Source organism: Bubalus bubalis, chromosome 15 (genome assembly GCF_019923935.1).
Source record: "Bubalus bubalis isolate 160015118507 breed Murrah chromosome 15, NDDB_SH_1, whole genome shotgun sequence".
NCBI classification, from domain to species: domain Eukaryota; kingdom Metazoa; phylum Chordata; class Mammalia; order Artiodactyla; family Bovidae; genus Bubalus; species Bubalus bubalis.
In genome coordinates, this window is record NC_059171.1 from 25888904 (window position 1) to 25911114 (window position 22211).

Sequence of the window (22211 nt, forward strand, 5' to 3'; positions counted from 1 at the left end):
TACAAACTAATACAGTGGTTAAAAGGGGGTAGGGCATGTGTTCACTGAAACTACTCACAAGAGAAAAAATATGGGACTAAAAATAATTTTCAAGCCAGAATAGTAATTAGCTTAGTAGAAATTTTGACTAGGATGTTGGAAATGATTTCTATCTGGATTTAGGTGGTGGTTACAGAGGAGTGTAAGTGTGTGTGTGTGTGTTTGTATTTAAAATTTTATTAGGCTTGTGCACATTACTATACATATATTTTACTTTTAAATAAAAAGTTAATTTTTAAAAACTACTACAAAAATGCCAGATACCAGCTTTACTGGCAAGGTCTTTTATATTTTCAAAAACTAGATATTTCTCAAGCTATGCAAACTGCCACAGAATCTGGAAATAAAGCTAATGAATTAATTTTATGAAATTAGCATAACTCTGAAACTGAGACCAGATAAATAACTGAACCAATGTCACTTAGAAATACTGATTTTAAAAAGTCAATTATTAACAACACATCTCAAAGGTGAATTAACAGATAAATCTTTCACCAGGATAATGCAGGATTAATTCCAGGAATGCAGATAGTCCACTGCTGAGTTTATTAATGTATTATACCACCTATGCCAGTAGATGTCAAATGGCATTCCACATAGATTCCTGATTTTGGAAATGAACAAACAAGCAAAACCATAAGTAGCTGTTCAAGGTTTTAAAATATCTCATAAAGCCAGGAAGCTGAGTGGACACCCACTATCATCACTATCGGGTAACATTGCACCAACTAGTAATTCCAGAACAACAAGATAAAACAAAAACAGCAAAACCAATACCATATTGTAAAGTTAAAAAATAAAAAAAAAGCAAAAAAATAAAAAACAGAAAAAAAAAAAAAACAACCCAGAAAGGATTAAAGGCTATTGTTTGTAGATCATATAACTATATGCTTAGAAAACTAGTGAAAATCAAAGCTCTAAAATTAATGGGTTTTCAGCAAAATAGCAGAATAGAAGATAAATATGCTAAAAAGTAATAGCATTCTTTTCAATAAGCTAAAAGAAATAATTAGAATGATACATGGTTTTCATACGTTTCAGAGGTCAGTTTGGTCAGGCATATCAAAATCATTGGAGGAATTAATAATTTGTCTCCTAGAAATCTAACTTATGAGCACAATTAGCATTTAGATAATTAGTAATAAACCAAGATGTGCACTGCAATGTCACTAAGCTAACAAACTGTGGCATAACGTAATTTTTGTGATAGGAAATTGGTTTAATATATCACAGTACATTCATAAGATAGACACGTAGGTCTCCATTAACAATTACATACTTGAATTATTAAAATAATGAGGCAATGTCTATAATATAAAGCTATATGAAAAGAATGGCCTGCAAAACTTTGTACTGCTTCATTAAAACATATAAAAATAGTAAAATAAAGGACTAGAAGACAAATATGTCAAAATTAAGTGGTGATTATATAAAGGATTGTGATTATTTTTACTTCTTTTCTCTTTGTTTAATGTTTATTTTTATTTATTTATTGGCTGCGCTGGGTCTTAGTTGTGGCATACAGGATCTTTTAGTGTGGCTCATGAGATATTTTTAGTCGCAGAATGTGGGATCCAGCTCCCCAAAAAGGGTGGTCGAACCCGAGTCTCCTGCATTGGGAGCATGGAGTCTTAGCTGCTGGACCACTAAAGAAGTCCCCTCTTTTCCTTTCCTTATATTTGTTTTTTATGCTTTTCTGTATTTACATTTTCTATGATATTCATTTTATAATCACACAAATATAGATGCTATTAATAATATTTCAAATTATTGCCCCTAGATGGTGGGATCTGGGGCAGGTTTCTGGTTTGATGAAACTTTAACTTTTTAAATGTATTAAGTTTATAATACACACACCTAAAGCCAGACATCCTGGAATGTGAAGTCAAGTGGGCCTTAGGAAGCATCACTACAAACAAAGCTAGTGGAGGTGATGGAATTCCAGTGGAGCTATTTCAAATCCTAAAAGGTGATGCTGTGAAAGTGTTGCACTCAATATGCCAGCAAATTTAGAAAACTCAGCAGTGGCCACAGGACAGGACTGGAAAAATTAGCTATCATTTCAACCCCAAAGAAAGGCAATGCCAAAGAATGCTCAAACTACCGCACAATTGCACTCATCTCACACGCTAGTAAAGTGATGCTTAAAATTCTCCAAGCCAGGCTTCAGCAATATGTGAACTGTGAACTTCCAGATGTTCAAGCTGGTTTTAGAAAAGGCAGAGGAACCAGAGATCAAATTGCCAACATCCTCTGGATCATGGAAAAAACAAAAGAGTTCCAGAAAAACATCTATTTCTGCTTTATTGGCTATGCCAAAGCCTTTGACTATGTGGATCACAATAAACTGTGGAAAATTCTGAAAGAGATGGGAATACCAGACCACCTGACCTGTCTCTTGAGAAACCTGTATGCAGGTCAGGAAGCAACAGTTAGAACTGGACATGGAACAACAGACTGGTTCCAAATAGGAAAAGGAGTACATCAAGGCTGTATATTGTCACCCTGTTTATTTAACTTATATGCAGAGTACATCATGAGAAACGCTGGACTGGTGGAAGCACAAGCTGGAATCAAGATTGCCGGGAGAAATATCAATAACCTCAGATATGCAGATGACACCACCCTTATGGCAGAAAGTGAAGAAGAACTAAAGAGCCTCTTGATGAAAGTGAAAGAGGAGAGTGAAAAAGCTGGCTTAAAGCTCAACATTCAGAAAATGAAGATCATGGCATCCGGTCCATCACTTCATGCAAATAGATGGGGAAACAGTGGCTGACTTTATTTTTGGGGGGGCTTCAAAATCACTGCAGATGGTGAGTGCAGCCATGAAATTAAAAGACGCTTACTCCTTGGAAGGAAAGTTATGACCAACCTAGACAGCGTATTCAAAAGCAGAGACATTACTTTGCCAACAAAGGTCCTTTTAGTCCAGGCTATGGTTTTTCCAGTGGTCAAGTATGGATGTGAGAGTTGGACTATAAAGAAAGCTGAGCGCTGAAGAATTGATGCTTTTGAACTGTGCTGTTGAAGAAGACTGTTGAGAGTAACTTGGACTGCAAGGAGATCTAGCCAGTCCATCCTAAAGATCAGTCCTGGGTGTTCACTGGAAGGACTGATGTTGAAGCCGAAACTCCAATACTTTGGCCACCTGATGTGAAGAGCTGACCCACGTGAAAAGACCCTGATGCTGGGAAAGATTGAGGGCAGGAGGAGAAGAGGACAACAGAGGATGAGATGGTTGGATGGCATCACTGACCTGATGGACGTGGGTTTGGGTGAACTCCGGGAGTTGGTGATGGACAGGGAGGCTTGGCATTCTGCGGTTCATGTGGTTACAAAGAGTCATACATGACTGAGCGACTGAACTGAACTGAAGTTTATAATTTGACTTTTTATGAAAATCATCTTTTTTACATTATAGCCTCATCTCAGAGACCAACTGAGCACACTTTAAGGTGTCTGAGGGTTCTTGCCAAACATGAGCTGCCTTTCCTTTTCCTGAAAGTGTGAGCTAGAAAGTGAGGAGATATTAACTGTGACTGGAAAGGTTTTATCACTGTGTTTCAGAATGGGATTTTTCAGTGGTGCTATAGCTCTAATTGTTAGACAGCTCTCATCTAATTGCTTCCACCAAGTGGTTCTAATTCTGTTCTCTTGGGTCTCTCACCATATGTCTAATCCTTCCTTCACATGCAAGCCCTTCAAATATTTGAAAACTTTTTATCCCCCCTGGGTTTTCTCAAGTCTGAAAGTCTCCAGATTAAACTGTTTCTCATAGGTCATGATTTTGTCTCTACAACACTGATGCCATCCTTCAGACATATTCCTTATTTAGACACAGCAAATGAGAAAACCTTATTGACAGCCATCAAAAAAATGAAAAGTCAATGGTAAGGTTTTAGTTATATTTTTCAGTGCTATTAGAAAAAAAAAATGTTTTCCTTTTATAAGTTAATTTCCAGGAAGTTTTCTTAATTGTAACTCAAGTATTCATAAAATACTAGGTTAAGGATGCATTTTATTAAATTATAAAATTACTTCTGGAAGCAGAGGGGCAGTATAGGCTAGTGTTTAGGAGCATAGGATCTGGAATCAGACAGAGCATCTGGGTTCCAATACTTCTATACCATTTATAGCCGTATGACCTTGAGCATGACTGTGTTTATTTCCTTCTCTGTAAAATGGATGGCAATAATACTAAACATCTCATGGGTTGCTGAGAACTAAACAGGATAATGTATGTAAAGCACTTAAGTCACAGTGCCTGGCACATGGTAGTCTTTTCAAGTAAAACTTTATATAAAATATTCTCAAAGTCATTTAAAAATCGCCAGAATAAGTCTATATGAAGACAGCGATTATATGGAGCATCTACACAAAGATGGAAAGCATAAGTTATTAACAGTGGTTTTTGCAATATTTCATTGTCCTCAGTGCATGACTTTAAACACTGAATTTTAGAAATTTGAATCAGTGGATACAGAACTTCATTGTGAAAAATATTAATAAGGCAAATATTAATAAGGCATGTGGATCAATTAACAAAGTTCAGTGTTCCCGGAGAGAAATGATGAGGGTTTGATTCTTAAGAGAGAACAGTTTCACAACAATGAAAACTACCACTTTACTGAGTAGTTAACCCTGTGCCAACTACTCACTCCGAGTGGAGGAGGAGGAAGGGCAGGGACAGAAGGGAGGAGGAGAGAGCAGGTAAGGGAGGAAGGGAGGGGGAGGGCAAAAAGGAAATTTGAGTGCTCGCTAACATGGACTGAGTGCAGGCACTGTGCACAAATCGCTTCATTTAACCTCACAACCCTATGAAACAGGTATTGGAAAAAGTCCTTAGAGAAGTTAAGAAACTTATCCAGGACTATGTTGTAACAATTTTTAATTGGTCAAAAAGAAATGAAACCTAGTTCTTAGTCTTAATAACAACTTAGATTAAGTTATTATTAGGGGGAAAAACTGGTTAGGTAAGGATGAAGGTCTGGAATCTAAATGACAGAGTAGAGGTAAGTGTGAATTTGAGTGGAGTGGGCGGGGAATAAAAATAATTCTTTGCTTTTTGCATTTCTGAAGGCATTATCCAAGACACTCTAAGTATATATATATGTATATATATACACAAAGACCTTTAGATTACACTAAATCAATTTTGCATTACAAAGGAATTGACTGGTAAAGGTCAAGAGCAACACTTAAAAGACTAGGTAACATTCTCAATCCTTTCTTTTACTTAATTCTAATTTCTGGGAATGTAAAATGAAACATGGAAGATAAAAACACTTTTTCTTTTCAGTCAAGGTGATTTTTAAATTTGGTAATTTTAGAAAGATCCATGTTTGCCTCAATTTGATGAAATAAAGCTTACCAATGGGAATTAACTTGAACCAGTGTTTTCTTAAATTCATACGCCAAAGGAAACCTTTCAGGACCCACCCAGCAGCCTGTTTTAGTCACGGCATGTTCCCTTTCAGGGAGATGCAGAATTTGGAGGGTGATACTGCCAAGCCAGTGCTTTCTTCTTCTCGATACACACCTGATTAAAGGCTATAGGATCAAAGAGCAAACCACTTACAGCAAAGTGCTGCAGACCCAAAAGCTCATCTGTGAATGGAATCACTTAAAACTATTTTAAAGGGTCATCACAAAGAGGGTGCTTATTTTTAGAAATGCATTTTCTTTTGATACAAAGAAAAATGTTGGCCATTTCCCTTATGTTTATAACAACATTCCAATTTAATCTTCAGTTTAAAAATTCTTTAATTATTGCACAACTGTGTTTTGTTGATTGCACAACACCCATGTCTCTGTTCTAGAAGTGTGTGTGTGTGTGTGTGTGTGTAGATTCCTTTACTTTATGGTAATAATATATGTTAAAGCTAAGATCTACAATTTTTATTCCACTGAGGAAAGCTTTAAACATGAAGGATGGAGGGGAAAGTCTGATAGAAAATATCCTGTTATAGAAACCATTATATTTTTACTAATTTATTATTTATTACTTACCCAAATATTTTTCTGATAACAGCAGTGAAGCTGGAAAAGAGCATGGTATTGTATGTATTTGTTCCGAAAGTTTATCCTTAATTCCACATCTGTGTTCTCCACTACTTAATGTCAGTGAGTTTCTGTCATGTACATACATTGAAGGACTTTCAAGTACAAGTAACCTATACATGTTGGAATTATTCTTAGGGTGATGGTTAGAATCTTGTACAGAAAAAGGCCTTCTGATCTAAATTTCCTTTCTTGGTTACCATGATTATCACTGAAGTATCTGGAAGAACACATACCAAAACACAACTGCATGTTTTTTTGTCCACTCATACATAAGAACCTAGCATAATTATTTGTGAATTAAAACCAAAAGCAAGTTCATAAGAGTTATGCTCTTTTAAATACTGAAGCTCCATCTAGCATTCAGAAATTCAGTGAGTTGTATTTATTTCATTTTTGTTTATAGTGAAATTAAAAGTTGAAAGACAAAAAAACAGTAAATAAGTTCTATGAGAGAAAACACTGCATAAAACTTTATACCTTTGGCATTTTTATTTTGAGCAAATATATTGTTCTAATGTAGTACAACTTTAAAGTTTTTTTCTTTCATTGTTTTATATAATTTGAGAGTGAACTTTTAAAAATAAGCAAACAAACAAAAAACAAAAGAAGTTTGTCTACTCCTAGAAGACAGAACCCAAAAAACATTGGGTAAATTAAAACACACACACACACACATTAGTTCTGCTTCTCTACAATTTAGTCATTATAGTAGAATATAAGTTTCAAACACACAAAACCTCGAGTCTCCTGGTACATCTTAGGTTACCATCTCTTATTCCACTGGCATTCCTATGTCAGAGCAGAGTGTTCTTAGGATAATTTAGCTTAAAAAAGAGGAAAAAAGCTACAGTTCTTCCTTGTTGTCTATTCAAACATCCAGAGATGCCAAAGGGAATTCTCTCATTTTTTTCTTTAAATGCTCCAAAAGGAAAAAAATCATTTCAGCATTTTTTAAACTTTGATGAATGATGAACTTAAATTTCATTCTGTTAACTTAGTAAAAGAATGTAGCATCTCACAAAAGAAATTCTATCAGTATGGGACTTACTTAAAAAGAAAACAAATAATAAACTATATAGTCAACTGTTCTTCCCAGAGTTCCTTAAGTCACTATGGTTAGGTAAGAAATGCCTGCCAGGCGATCAAATGGTAAACCTGGAAACTAATGGCCAAGTTACAATACAAGGCTGATGTGAGGCTCACTTGAAATGGTGTAAATCATTACAAGTGAATGTTAACTAAAAGTGGAAAATGAAGCAAATATGAGGCATTATTATTGACTGTCAGTTAAACCTCATTTGAGTCCTACAGATCTTCAGAGAACAAAGCCCAAGTCCCAAGACAAGGGAGTTATGTCTAGACAACCAAGAATGATCTCTAATTATGTCATCTATTCGATGCATGAGACAGGGTGCTCCGGGCTGGTGCACTGGGATGACCCTGAGGGATGGGATGGGGAGGGAGGTGGGAGGGGGGTTCAGGATGGGGAACACATGTACACCCATGGCTGAGTCATGTCAATGCATGGCAAAAACCACTACAATATTGTAAAGTAATTAGCCTCCAATTAAAATAAATAAATTTTTAAAAAATAAAAAAATGATGGGCTTCCCATGTGGCACTAGTGGTAAAGAAGTCACCTGCCAATACAGGAGATGTAAGAGACGTAAGTTTGATCCCTGGGTTGGGAAGATCCCCAGGAGGAGGGTGTGGCAACCCACTCCAGTATTCTTGCCTACAGAATCCCATGGACAGAGGAGCCTGGTGGGCTAGTCCATAGGACTGCAAAAAGTCAGACTCGACTGAAGTGACTTAGCACAGCACATTAAAACATCTATTGAAACATACAGATCACTTAGAATTCTGGAGGGCTATTCACACATTCTGCCCAGTATTTTGTAGGCCTGATTATACTAACTCACCAGCAGAAAATTTAATTTTTAAGTAAGAATGATAACAAGTTTCAATACTTGTCACAGCTTTTAAAGTTCTGTCCCTATTAATGCAGTATTTACACTTACGGCAGCATATATGGTACCAATGTACTGACCTTTTGATATACAAAGATAAACTTCTGACTTGCCACTAGGAGATTCATGATTTGCTTTGTTTTTAAAAGTTGTGATAATTTCAAGCAGATCTACGTGAACCCTTTTCTGGTCTTCTCGCATCCAATGGCACACACTTAGGAAACACTGGCAAAGGTTCAAGTTGCAAGTCTCTGGCTAGGAGTAGAAAAACACTGATTGACTTCTGCACAGATGACCAACAGCTCCATTCTAATTGGCAAACTGAACAGACATAACTAATCAGTGCATTCTCTCTATGCAGACTATCTGTCTTTAAAATAAAGAGATACTCCCTAAGTTGAGGAAACCAGAGGGAATCACCTGAATAAACGAATAGGTAGTGGAGGAAATATCTACTAAGTATCTACTATTAAATCTACTGTTTAGGGAGTACAAAATGAACAAATTATGGTTACCAGGCTTAAAAGGGAATGTAGAGGTTAAGAAAAACAACATATCTACACATAAATGCAATAGAATACTGCTTTACTCCCTCAGAAGAGCACCACATTTCAAGCCCTGATCAAGTAAGACGGTCTTTCTGCAATCCATTTGTTTTTTTCCATGCTATTCTGCACATAAGTCATCCTCTGGTCCTCAAACAGCTGCTATCTGACACTGATGCACACGGAATCTTAGAAGTATACTTTTGTCATCAGACTTACGCATACACAGACATATACTTCGTTTATTTACCTGGAATTGTGCCTAAGCACCCATGCTGCTTCCCAGTTCAAAATGTCAACTTCTCCATTGTCCTCACAATACTTAAAAACAAAATGAATCAATCTGGCATTTTTCTCCCAGTCTCATTAGGCTAAATGGAAGTCAGCATGAGAGTCACAGTTTTAGAACCAAAATAGGAGATGCTTAATGTTATTTCTTGCAGATTCTAATAGTCAAACAGTTTATTAAATACAGGAGATGAAAAATTAACAAAACTTAACAGTGTTTGTGCTACCTCTCCAGTAAGTTAACACTTTTCCAGAGGATGGTTTGATCTCTGAGAGAATTAAAATGTGTGGGAGTAAATTATTTGCATGGAAAATACATAAAACAATTTAACAGCAGGCTCCTTCTAAGAGTCTAATTAAAGACTCATTGGAAGTTTTAAACATTTCACTCTAGCCCTGACCTTGTTTACTTCTCTTACTGATGGTCTGTACTGCTCAGTATTTTACCACTGACGTCTAAGGCTGAGGCAAATCTGATTTAGGGCTTCCACTGCTCCTGTATTAGCAGTGGTACTAAAATCAAGAGTTTACTTTCCAAGTGACCTCTTCAAGATGCATGAGGATCTTTGAGGATAACTGTATCTCTTCCTTTGTCCACACATCCAATTGGAAAACAAAATATTGGTTAGATATGGGGATCAACAGTAGGCTGACAAACAGAATTCCAAGTTCAGAATATTGTCTTTTTAGAAGTCAATAGTTTTATACGTTGTTTAGCTGTGAAGTACAAAGGAAGGAAAATATCTGAGATCATTAGAATATCTGCTTCTATTTTTGCTTCTACCAAGAAAGAGCCAAGACCAAGAGAAAGTTTTGCAACTTCTCATAAATTGCAGTACTGTGTAGATTTTAACAAGTTTTCCAGTGACCTTAACGACTTGGAAAAAAAAAAAAAAAGGCTACTGTAACACTTCATCAGTCCATTTTCAAATTTTCAAATACAACAGTACCTAACAAACTGTATTACATTTGTGTCTGTGTATCAGACATCAACTGTAAACTCATGAAAAGAAGTGCTGGGGAACTCTTTGTAAGCTTTTGAAAAGGTACGTTTATCAAACTCTCTCCCTCCAAGTCCACAATTTTTCCTCTGTACCATTCTGAACAACATTTATTCATTCATTCAATAGTTTGTATGTGTTAAGTTGCTTCAGTCACGTCTGACTCTTTGCGACCCTATGGACTGTAGCCCGCCAGGCTCCTCTGCCCATGGGCTTCTCAAGGCAAGAATACTGGAGTGGGCTGCCATGAGCTCCTCCATGGGCTCTTCCCAACTCAAGAGACTGAACCCACTTCTTTTACATCTCCTGCATTGGCAGGCATGTTCTTTACCACTAGCACCACCTGCAAAGTCTATTCAATAGTTAATTAAGGGCCTAATACAAGCCAAGCATTAGGAATCTGGCAAAGAATAAGACAAATGTTATCCATAAACAAATGAAACTGATAGTCTAGGGCAAATATTAACCAATTAATTATAAAATTATTAATGTAAGTGGGGTTCAGTTCAGTTCAGTCGCTCAGTCACGTCTGATTCTGTGACTCCGTGGACTATAGCACGCCAGGCTTCCCTGTCCATCACCAACTCCGGAGCTTGCTCAAACCCATGTTCATTGAGTTGGTGATGCCATCTAACCATCTTGTCCTCTGTCGTGCCCTTCTCCTCCTGCCTTCAATCTTTCCCAGCATCAGTTCTTTTCTAGTGAGTCAGTTCTTCTCATTGGGTGGCCAAAGTAGTAAAGCTTCCATTTCAGCATCAGTCCTTCCAATGAATATTCAGGATTGATTTCCTTTAGGATGGACTGGTTTGATCTTGCAGTTCAAGGGACTTAAGAATCTTCTCCAGCACCATAGTTCAAAAGCATCAATTCTTCGGCATTCAGCTTTATGATCAAACACTCACATCCATACATGACTACCGGAAAAACCATAGCTTTGACTAGACAGACCTTTGTGGGCAAAGTAATGCCTCTGCTTTTTAATATGCTGTCCATGTTGGTCATAACTTTTCTTCCAAGGAGTGTCTTTTAATTTCATGGCTGCAGTCACCATCTGCAATGATTTTGGAGCCCGAGCCCAAGAAAATAAAGTCTGTCACTGTTTCCATTGTTTCCCCATCTATTTGCCATGAAGTGATGGGACCAGATGTCATGATCTTAATTTTCTGAGAGTTTTAATACAGCTTTTTCACTCTCCTCTTTCCCTTTCATCAAGAGGCTCTTCAGTTCCCCTTTGCTTTCTGCCACAAGGGTGGTGTCAGCTGCATATCTGAGGTTATTCATATTTCTCTTTGCAATCTTCATTCCAGCTTGTGCTTCATCCAGCCCAGCATTTCACATGATGTCCTCTGCATATGTTAAATCTACAGGGTGACAATATACAGTCACAGCCTTGATGTACTCCTTTTCCAATTTGGAACCAGTCTGTCATTCCATGTCTGGTTCTAACTATTGTTTCTTGACCTGCACACAGATTTCTCAGGAGGCAAGTAAGGTGGTCTGGTATTCCCATGTCTAAGAATTTCCCACAGTTTGTTGTAATCCAGAGAGTCAAAGGCTTTTGCAAAGTAGATGTTTTTCTGGAATTTTCTTGCTTTTTCTATGATTCAATGGATGTTAGCAATTTGATATCTGGTTCCTCTGCCTTTTCTAAATCCAGCTTGAACATCTGAAAGTTCTCGGTTCATGTACGGTTGAAGCCCAACTTAGAGAATTTTGAGCGTTAAGTAATACAAATGAGATAAAACTGTAACAGAAGAATCTAGCCTAGTTTAGGGGTAAAAGAAGTTTTCCTTTAGTAAGGAAATGTCAAGTTTTCTTTGGTAACTGAGTTGAGTTCTGGAGAAAAAATAAGCTAAAAGTACATGTGTGCTTCTGGAAAGAGGGAGACAGGAGAAAAAATTTATTCCCAGGTAGAGGGAACAGCATTACAAATATTAAAGCACAGGGAGGACTCTTGCTCTTTAGAGAAGTATTTTTCAAATGTGAATTGATACCAATTAGATTATGAACACCAACAGAATAGAAAAAGAGATCACCACATATAGAAAGGGTGGGTATTGTTTCACAAACTTTTGCATCAAATATGTTTTTATAGTATTGGGTTATAATGTAATGTTTCTCTTATTCTTCAGTAGCCAAAATAGCTGGAAGTTACTGCTCTGAAGGGCAGAGAAGGTCAGTGTGGCTTGAGGCTGGTATACAAGGAGGATGCAGCAAGCAGATATTAGATAATGACAGTCAGGGATTCAGTCTTTAGGCTAACAGTTTGGAGCCACTGAACAATTTTAACCAGGGAAGAAAAACAATCAGATTTAAATTCTAAAAGAGTACTCTTATATGGAAAACAGCTGGAAATGGTGGGAGGGGAAATGTCAAGAATACTTATAGGGAGAGTAATTCAGAAGCTACTGTACTCATCAAACAATGGATGCCAGCATGGGTAAGAGTAGTGGCAGGGAAGTAGATTCAAAACACAAAATACAAAATAAATGAAAATCATTGAAATAAAAAGCTGAATGGATGTTTAACGGCAAATCAGAAACAGCTGAAGAGATCATTAATGAATCAGAAGACAAATCTGAAGAAATTACCCAAAATCTAATGCAGCACAGACACAGAAGTAAAAAATTTGGAAGGTAGGGAGGTTTATCTGGTGTGAGAACTCAAAACCTGAGGAACTGAAAAAAGAGAAATATCCGAAGAGTTACTTTTCTAGGACTAATGCAAGACAAAGTCCATTTTCAGAATCAGGAGGCCCAATAAATACTGTCAGTATAAGTAAAATTCACTTAGCCACAGTGTTGTACACCAGTGGAAAAGAAATGCTAAAAGCAATTCGAGGAAAAAAAGTCTAATCGCAAAAAAGAATGAACAAGGAAATGGATATTATTGTACAAAATAATGTCTTAATTTATGAAGTTACAATGAAAAGGAGAGACTATGGACACAAATAACAAGTGGAGAGCAAGATGACTTCAGCAGCAGCTTTCTTCATGACACTAAGGTCAAAACTACCTGTTAAGGACTTTGCAGTGGTCCAGTGGTGAAGAACGCACCTGCAAACGCAGGGGACATGGGTTCTGTCTCTGGTCTGAAAGAGTCCACGTGCCCTGAGGCAACAAAGCCTGTGCACCGCATCTACTGAGCCCACATTCTAGAGCCTGAGCGGTAACTACCAAAGCCTGCATGCCCTAGAGCCCATGCCCCACAGAGAAACTTCCACCCACCGCGACTACAAAAAGCCTGTATGCAGCACAAGCTAAGACCCCACACGGTCATTAAAATTTCTAGGGTGACTGCTGTAACAATAGAATGCTTAGTCGCCCAACTAATAGAGGATGAAAGAAAAATGGAACCATAAGAAGGCAAGAAATGGAGGTGAAAAAAGCCAAGGTGGAACATACAGAAAGTGTTATAGTAAGATGGCAGAAATAAACTCATATATTATAATAAGAGGAAATGGATTTAACATTTCAGTTAGACACATGACTGTCAGCCTAGTTTCATAAATTCCAGGTAACAAGCTGGAAACACCCCATGTTCAACAGTTGAATGAATTAGTTATCATATAATCAGACCAGAGAATACTACAAAGCAGTGAAAAAGAACGGACTATAGATGAATTTATCAAATTAACATGGGTTAGTTTCAGTGTTGACAATGCAGCCATAGAATACAAAGCATTTCAATTAAATATACATCAAAAATATGAAGAAAAGAAACAGGTCTTTTTGTAGGGATATACAAAGAAATAACACAAAGTCATGGTAATGGTTACTTCTTAGGGACAAAGAGGAAAATACAATTAGTGAGGGGCTCACAAGCTCTTCAAAGTTAAGAGAACCACTTAATGTCTTAAGCCTAGTAGTAGGTAGGAGATATTAGTTAATGGGTATAGGTTTTATTTTTCTTTAAACTGGAGATGTTAAATACAGTCTTTTGTATATTTCATATTTTAAAAAGCATACACATTTATGAACATAAAAAAGTTTTTAAAAAGACACACACGCAACTATTTAAGTTTCTTTGACGTGTTCTAGTGCCTGTAAAAGCTGCTGACACAAAGAAGTGCCTATTATAGAATGCAAAAAAATAAAGAGCACAAAATAATTAATTAGTACATCATTTGTGGTCAACATCTTACTAGGACAGTTTACCTGTTATCAAAACCTAATGTTAAATCCAGAACCAAGTAATTTGTTTTTATACATGCTTCAAACATACATTTCATCAATGAATACATTTTGGTAATGTGCAAATATGACCATTAGTTATATAAATTTTTTTTCTGATTGATACTGGTAATCCATAGTGACATTATGTTTCAAATTCAAAGGGCAGTAGTATTTGAAAAGTAAAGTAGTAAAATATGAATATTAATTTTAGGCAAAGGCAAACTGGAAGTTGTCAAACAGGAGATGACAAGAGTAGATACCATTATATCTACTACTGTGGGCAGGAATCCCTTAGAAGAAATGGAGTAGCCAACACAGTCAACAAGAGTCCGAAATGCAGTATTTGGATGCAATCTCAGAAACGACAGAATGATCTCTGTTCATTTCCAAGGCAAACCATTGAAAATCACGGTAATCCCAAGTCTATGCCCTGACCACTAATGCTGAAGAAGCTCAAGTTGAACGGTTCTACGAAGACCTACAAGACCTTTTAGAACTAACACCCAAAAAAGATGTCCTTTTCCTTATAGGGGACTGGAATGCAAAAGTAGGAAGTCAAGAAACACCTGGAGTAACAGGCAAATTTGGCCTTGGAGTACAGAATGAAGCAGGGCAAAGGCTAACAGAGTTCTCCCAAGAGAACGCACTGGTCATAGCAAACACCCTCTTCCAACAACACAAGACGGTGCACATGGACATTACCAGATGGTCGACACTGAAATCAGATTGATTATATTCTTTGCAGCCAAAGATGGAAAAGCTCTATACAGTCAGCAAAAACAAGACCAGGAGCTGACTGTGGCTCAGATCATGAACTCCTTATTGCCTTAAATTGAATAAAATAGGGAAAACCACTAGACCATTCAGGTGTGACCTAAATCAAATCCCTTATGACTATACAGTGGAAGTGAGAAATAGATTTAAGGGACTAGATCTGAAGAAAGAGTGCCTGATGAACTATGGACAGAGATTCATGACATTGTACAGGAGACAGGAATCAAGACCATCCCCATGGAAAAGAAATGCAAAAAAGCAAAATGGCTGTCTGAGGAGGCCCTACAAATAGCCATGAAAAGAAGGGAAGCGAAAAGCAAAGGAGAAAAGGAAAGATATACCCATTTGAATGCAGACTTCCAAAGAATAGCAAGGAGAGATAAGAAAACCTTCCTCAGGGATCAATGCAAAGAAGTGAGGAAAACAACAGAATGGGAAAGACTAGAGATACCAAGGAAACATTTCATGCAAAGATGAGCTCAATAAAGGACAGAAATGGTATGGACCTAACAGAAGCAGAAGATATTAAGAGGTGGTAAGAATACACAGAACTGTACAAAAAAGATCTTCATGACCCAGATAATCACAATGGTGTGATCACTCACCTAAAGCCAGACTTCCTGGAATGTGAAGTCAAGTAGGCCTTAGGAAGCATCACTATGAACAAAGCTAGTGGAGGTGATGGAATTCCAGTGGAGCTATTTCATATCCTAAAAGGTGATGCTGTGAAAGTGATGCACTCAATATGCGAGCAAATTTGGAAAACTCAGCAGTGGCCACAGGACTGGAAAAGGTCGGTTTTCAATCCGATCCCAAAGAATAGCAATGCCAAAGAATGCTCAAACTACTGCACAATTGCACTCATCTCTCACGCTAGTAAAGTGATGCTTAAAATTCTCCAAGCCAGGCCTCAGCAATACATGAACTGTGAACGTCCAGATGTTCAAGCTGGATTTAGAAAGGGCAGAGGAATCAGAGATCAAATTGCCAACATCTGCTGGGTCATCAAAAAAGCAAGAGTTCCAGAAAACACATCTAATTCTGCTTTATTGACTATGCCAAAGCCTTTGACTGTGTGGATCACAATACCAGAGCACCTGACCTGCCTCTTGAGAACCCTACATGCAGGTCAGGAAGCAACAGTTAAAACTGGACACGGAACAGACTGGTTCCAAATAGGAAAAGGAGTAGGTCAAAGCTGTATATTATCACCCTGCTTATTTAACTTATATGAAGAGTACATCATGAGAAACGCTGGTCTGGAAGAAACACAAGCTGGAATCAAGATTTCCGGGAGAAATATCAATAACCTCAGATATGCAGATGACACCACCCTTATGGCAGAAAGTGAAGAGGAACTAAAAAGCATCTTGATGAAAATGAGAGGAGTGAAAAAGTTGGCTTAAAGCTCAACATTCAGAAAACTAAGATCATGGCATCCGGTCCCATCACTTCATGGCAAACAGATGGGGAAACAGTGGCTGACTCTTATTTTTCTGTGCTCCAAAATCACTGCAGATGGTGATTGCAGCCATGAAATTAAAAGACACTTACTCCTTGGAAGGAAAGTTATGACCATCCTAGACAGCATATAAAAAAGCAGAGACATTAGTTTGTCCACAAAAGTCCTTCTAGTCAAGGCTATCATTTTTCCAGTGGTCATGTATGGATGTGAGATTTGGACTATAAAGAAAGTTGAGCACCAAAGAATTGATGCTTTTGCACTGCGGTGTTGGAGAAGACTCTTCAGAGTCCCTTGGAGTGCAAGGAGATCCAACCAGTCCATCCTAAAGGAGATCAGTCCTGGGTATTCATTGGAAGGACTGATGTTGAAGCTGAAACTCCAATATTCTGGCCACCTGATGCGAAGAGCTGACTCACTGGAAAAGACCCTGATGCTGGGAAAGATTGAGGGCAGGAGGAGAAGGGGACAACAGAGGATGATATGGTTGGATGGCATCACTGACTTGATGGACATGGGTTTGGGTGGACTCCAGGAGTTGGTGATGGACAGGGAGGCCTGGCATGCTGGAGTTCATAGGGTCGCAAAGACTCAGACAAGACTGAGCGACTAAATTGAATTGAATTGAACTTTATATAGTGTATAATCTTGAAAGAACATTTAAATATAAAAAAAAACAGATACTCATTAAAGTTTTATTATGTTCCAATAGGTCCTTTTGGGAACCAAATAGTATCAAATGATTATATTGGTTAAAAAATACACCCTCTGCTCTCATTTGAAGATACTGAGATGGTTTTGTGAATCAAGATCCTCGTTTACAACGTACTAAACATATATCCTCTAACCCTATGTAAACTTAGTCTGGAAGGATTTATAAAGCAATAATGACGTAAGGAGAGATAGTGTAACTGAAAAAGTCTGTATTCAATTCCATGCTTTAACATTTACTAGGTATGACCCTGAGTAAACCATCTGTGTATGTTTCCTCATCAACAATATATAAATATTAACACCAATTTTTCAGTGCTTCCAGGCATGAGTCAGGCGGTCAAATGTTTGAATCCTTTTTTTCCCCTTTGGGTTATTTAGATAAATAAGTGTTAAAAATGCCTGACAAATTCTCTTCCTCCCTACAGTTTTTATGGGTCCACTATGACAAATGAAGTAACTGTCAGACTTGCTTTTAATTGCTGGTGATATAATCACCTAGAAATCTTTGCTATTAACACCTTGGTTGAACAATTGACTTAAAAAGTGAGTGTTAATGATGTTTTCAGAACATTTTGCCCTCGGGTCACTGGTGCAGATGGAAACAAAGGCATCTTAACAGCCTTCCCATTTCAATGTAGCCTGACTAACACATGCAGTTTTATATAACTATTGCTCCATTTATTATAGATCAGTACTTCTGATCCAAGGAATCAGCTCCTACATGAGGTAATGAGGGTCTGCTTCTATCTAGTTACTGATATGCCACCTTTTGGTACTTTCTCTATGAACCTCGATCATTTTGTACTATAAGCGGTCCTCTAAACTTGGCATTCTCACAACACTGGTTATAGATGAGTCAAAAATTAGCATTTGGCTTACCCTCTTTGGGAATCCTCCCCTCTAGTTTCAGCACCTTTGCATTATAGTTTAGAAGAACCAATACCACAAACCAGAGACCTGAACACAACACAAGCACCAGATTTGACCTGTATTCTCCAAACTTAACTGTATGTTAATGGTGGCCTGATCAGGTGTCAAATAAAAGAAAAATATGCATATATCTTTTATCCTTATACTATTTGTTGAGAGCAGTTAACAGATATTTCTGTCATGTGACTGGGTTTTAGTTCAAAAAAGTGGAAAATCAAACCACTTCTAGGTAAAGGAGACTAACGGGGACTGTATATACTTCTTGAATATTTAACTCTGTTTAATATTCTGTGTGTTTAACTCTGTGTGTTTGTATGTGCACACACACACATCATATTCAATAAGGTATTTACAAAATTCAGCTTACACTCCTATTTAAGTCTCTGTAGAAGCCTAGTGAGTGACTAAAGAGCCACTTTAACTAAGGCATTAAGAACTGGTAGCCTTATTAATAGCCCCAACTGGAGACAATCAAACTATTCTAAAAGAGGTACAGGTCAAACAATGTGGTACATTAGTATCATGGAATACAACTTAGAAATAAAAAGAAACAAACCACAGACATACATAACTTGAACAGATCTCAAGGGGATTATGAGTAGAAAAAGCTAACCTCAAAAAAAGTCATATACTGTTGCTGTAACGTTCTCAATAATGACAAGATTATATCTCCACTGTGGCTCAGATTGTAAAGAATCTGCCTTTAATGTGGGAGACCCGGGTTCCAACCCTAGGTCAGGAAAATCTTTCCTGGAGAATTCCATGGACAGAGGAGCCTGGGAGGCTACAGTCCATGGGGTCACAAAGAGTCAGACACGACTGAGTGACTAACACTTTCATATAACAAAATTATAGATAAAGAGAACAGATTAGTGGCTGTCTGGTGTTACAGCTATTGGAGTAGGCATGACTCCAAAGGGGTAGCACGAGGAGACCTTCCTGATGATAATGAAAGCTCTAATTCTTGACTGTAGAGATGGTAACACCAAAAGTGATAAAATGGCATAGAGTTATTCATACCACTGTACCAATGTCAATACCCCAGTTTTGATATTGGGATTATAGTAACATACAAGGAAAAAATTGGGAAAAACTATATTTAGGTTGCATAAGGCCTCTCTCTGCTATTTTTGCAACTTATTGGAAAACTATTGATATAATTATTCCAAAATGAAAAGTTAAAAAAAAAAAAAATCACACACTTACATACACAAAGAAATAAAATGAAACGGTCAATTTTATTCAAATTCTCCAAAATTTATACTAAATACATTGTTTCTAAAAGGTTTCACCTTCATATAATGGTTTTATTATTTCGCCTTTCTTTTAAAGGTTTTTCAATTTTTCTGTATAGTTCTTCAGTAGAAGCCAGAGTCCTGAGCTGCCCAGTTAGGAGCCTAAAATACACAGAGAGAAATCAACAGGGTGAAAAGAAATAATTTCAGAAAAGCCAACTTCAAAAAAAAGTGACACTAGCATTTTTTTAGCCACACTTCTGCCAATCTATTCTCTACAACTTTAACAACTTCTGCAATTACTAAATGTGAGGTGTTTCAGAACAACACAACAAAATACCATCTGATATAGTTTTTGACCAATTATAAAGTATAACAATGACAATATTATACCCAAAACAATACAACTTAACCCTTAAGCATACAGAAATAACTACACGATAGTTATTTTTCAGGCTCAGTTAATTCTACACTTGGATGGAACAGGCAAGGACAATAATGTTTAAAACTGAAGGACTATGCTAAGGACACAAATCTGTTACTAAAACTTCAATCAGATGAGATCCTTGAATGCAGCTCGACTGTTTTCTAAAAACTTTCTACCCTCCAGCTATAAGTAATCATAATGCCTGAAAAGTACTAGGGGTAGTTTGGAATCCCAAAATTTCAAGGCTATACAAATTCCTTTAATATCTAATAGGCAGGATTTCTACCCAAAGTGGAAATCTATTTTTCTGACACTTAAATATGAATATCAGATAAAATCAAATTTTGTAAAATCAACACTAACATAATAAGATCAACATTTTTGCAGAAGTAGTTCTTTAAAGGAACACAAATTTCAAGCACTTGAGAGAGAGATAACACATGTAACTTATCACTGCCAGTATCAAAATGATGTGTTGAAAACACTAAGGAAATGACATAATGAAGGCACACAGGAAGGGTAAGAGAAAAAAACACCCAATTGTAATAAAACTAGGAACACATAATTTTATTTTTTTGTTTCCTAACTAACGCATAAAACATCTAAGAAAGATCTTTTCAGTTTAGTGATTCTTAAATAAAATTACCCCCAAATACAAAATCAGACACAACCAAAATTAATTTGTTCTCAAATGATGCCCATGTAACAATTATATTATTTACTGCCAAATTTGAGACAACAGAAGATGTGTGGTTCTTACCTCTGACCTACTATTCTGATTAAGTTTCTTCTCAATATTCATGGCCAACATCTGGCTTCTAAATGAAAGGCTTTTGGTCTTTTCAATCACTTGCTGATAGGGTGAGACTGCATTGTTACCCATAACCACATGACCCTAAAATGAGACAGAAAAATTGGTCCTATAATGTTAACAACCGAGTTTCTTAAGTCATAAGTATGACATCACAACCTCCATGTATGTTGCAAATATTTGTATGCACAGTACAGATGACAAATTCATCCAACAACAGAAAAACAAGAGAATGCTGCTGCCTTCAAAAAAACTATTATATATTAAAACAAAAATTCTAGAATAAATGTCCTAACAAAAACTCCCCCCCAAAGTATAAAATAATTGGCAACTGATATCTAGTACATAGCATAGACAACACTCACTAATTTAGAATCAATCTTGGCATCCAGCCTTGCATTTCTAATCAAATTTACAATCCACCTTTCAGCTTCTTCTGGAGTCATGTTCAGTTTATCTGCCAACATGCTAATGAAAAAGAAAAAAGAAATAAAATGACATTAACTGAGTTAAAAACTTAGCTTTATATACACAGTTTCTAACCTATACTCTATATGGAAACTTTTAAGTACTTATGGGTCATCTTCTCTTAAATATTGTGACTCTTAAAATTGCATTGTTCATGTTTGTGCTATTTTCTTGAGCTGTTCACAATCTAGCTCATTTCACCTAACAGATTTAAGGTTCTTGACGGGAGGGCCCCATATTCTGTATTTATACAAATCCTTCTAGCTTCCATAAAAGTATCTTACTTAGTAGTGCTCCACTACTAATGATCTAAGGGAGAAAAATGTTGTACGATGTGTAATGATTATAGACATTAAACCCATTACAAGGAGCATCAGTAATTAAGAATAATAAAATGCAGCCCATAACTAAAATTCAGGGCTGCTAAATTTCATTTTCTTCTGCACTAAGGACATTCCCTTGAACTGTACACTGTAGATACCTAAATGGCCACTGAGTTTAAGGAAAAAGAGACATACATACATACAGAGAAAACACAGAGGAGAAAGGGAAGGAGAAAGATGACAGACACCAAGACCCTGATTTAAAGTCTTTGATGTCATCAACCAATTTGCACTTTCTAATTAATGATCAGAGGCCTCTTGAAAAAGAGGCCACTGCAGGCCTTAATTTATCAGGATTAACACAAACACAAGCCTTCGTAGCAGGTCAGTCAGTCAGTCAAACGATGAAAGAGTATCTATGTATGCATGTATAATATTTAAAAGGATGGTATACATATATGCATATACAGGTGAAGTGAAGTGAAGTTGCTCAGTCGTGCCTGACTCTTTGCGACCCCATGGACTGTAACCTACCAGGCTCCTCCCTCCATGGGATTCTCCAGGCAAGAGTACTGGAGTGGGTTACCATTTCCTTCTCCAGGGGATCTTCCCGATTCCAGGCAGACACTTTAACCTCTGAGCCACCAGGGAAGCCCCAAATATAGGTGTTTATACACAAATATTAACTCTCCTCTTTCACTTGTCTTCAATGAAGATATTATACACTTGCCAGGTCTTCTAATATTATCACTACTTTGATGAAAAAAACTAGAATATCAAAATTCCTAATCTAATAGCACTCCCAATTTTAAAGTATAAATTTGTAATACACTGGAAATCATATAGCTATGTAATTGCAGAAGTCTTAATCCAAAAGTAATCAATCAAGTTAACAAAAATACCTTAATGGAAATAATATAATCTGAGCTATCTCTATTCCATGTTTACTGACAAAGAGAAGAATTTCGTTCCAAATGTAAAAA

At 36.9% G+C, this 22211-nt stretch overlaps 1 protein-coding gene across 1 annotated transcript in view; it reads right to left on the minus strand.

The window, feature by feature from the left end:
* Positions 1–19183: 19183 nt before the first annotated feature.
* The window catches only part of EIF3E (eukaryotic translation initiation factor 3 subunit E), a 48212-nt gene continuing 45184 nt past the window's right edge, over positions 19184–22211 (minus strand). Inside the window, exons 11-13 of the mRNA XM_006075685.3 lie at positions 20803–20905; positions 20387–20521; positions 19184–19361 (exon numbers count right to left, since the gene is read on the minus strand). Of these exons, the coding sequence (XP_006075747.1) occupies positions 19323–19361; positions 20387–20521; positions 20803–20905 (277 nt within the window). The 3' untranslated portion in view covers positions 19184–19322. The remainder of the gene's footprint in view (positions 19362–20386; positions 20522–20802; positions 20906–22211) is intronic.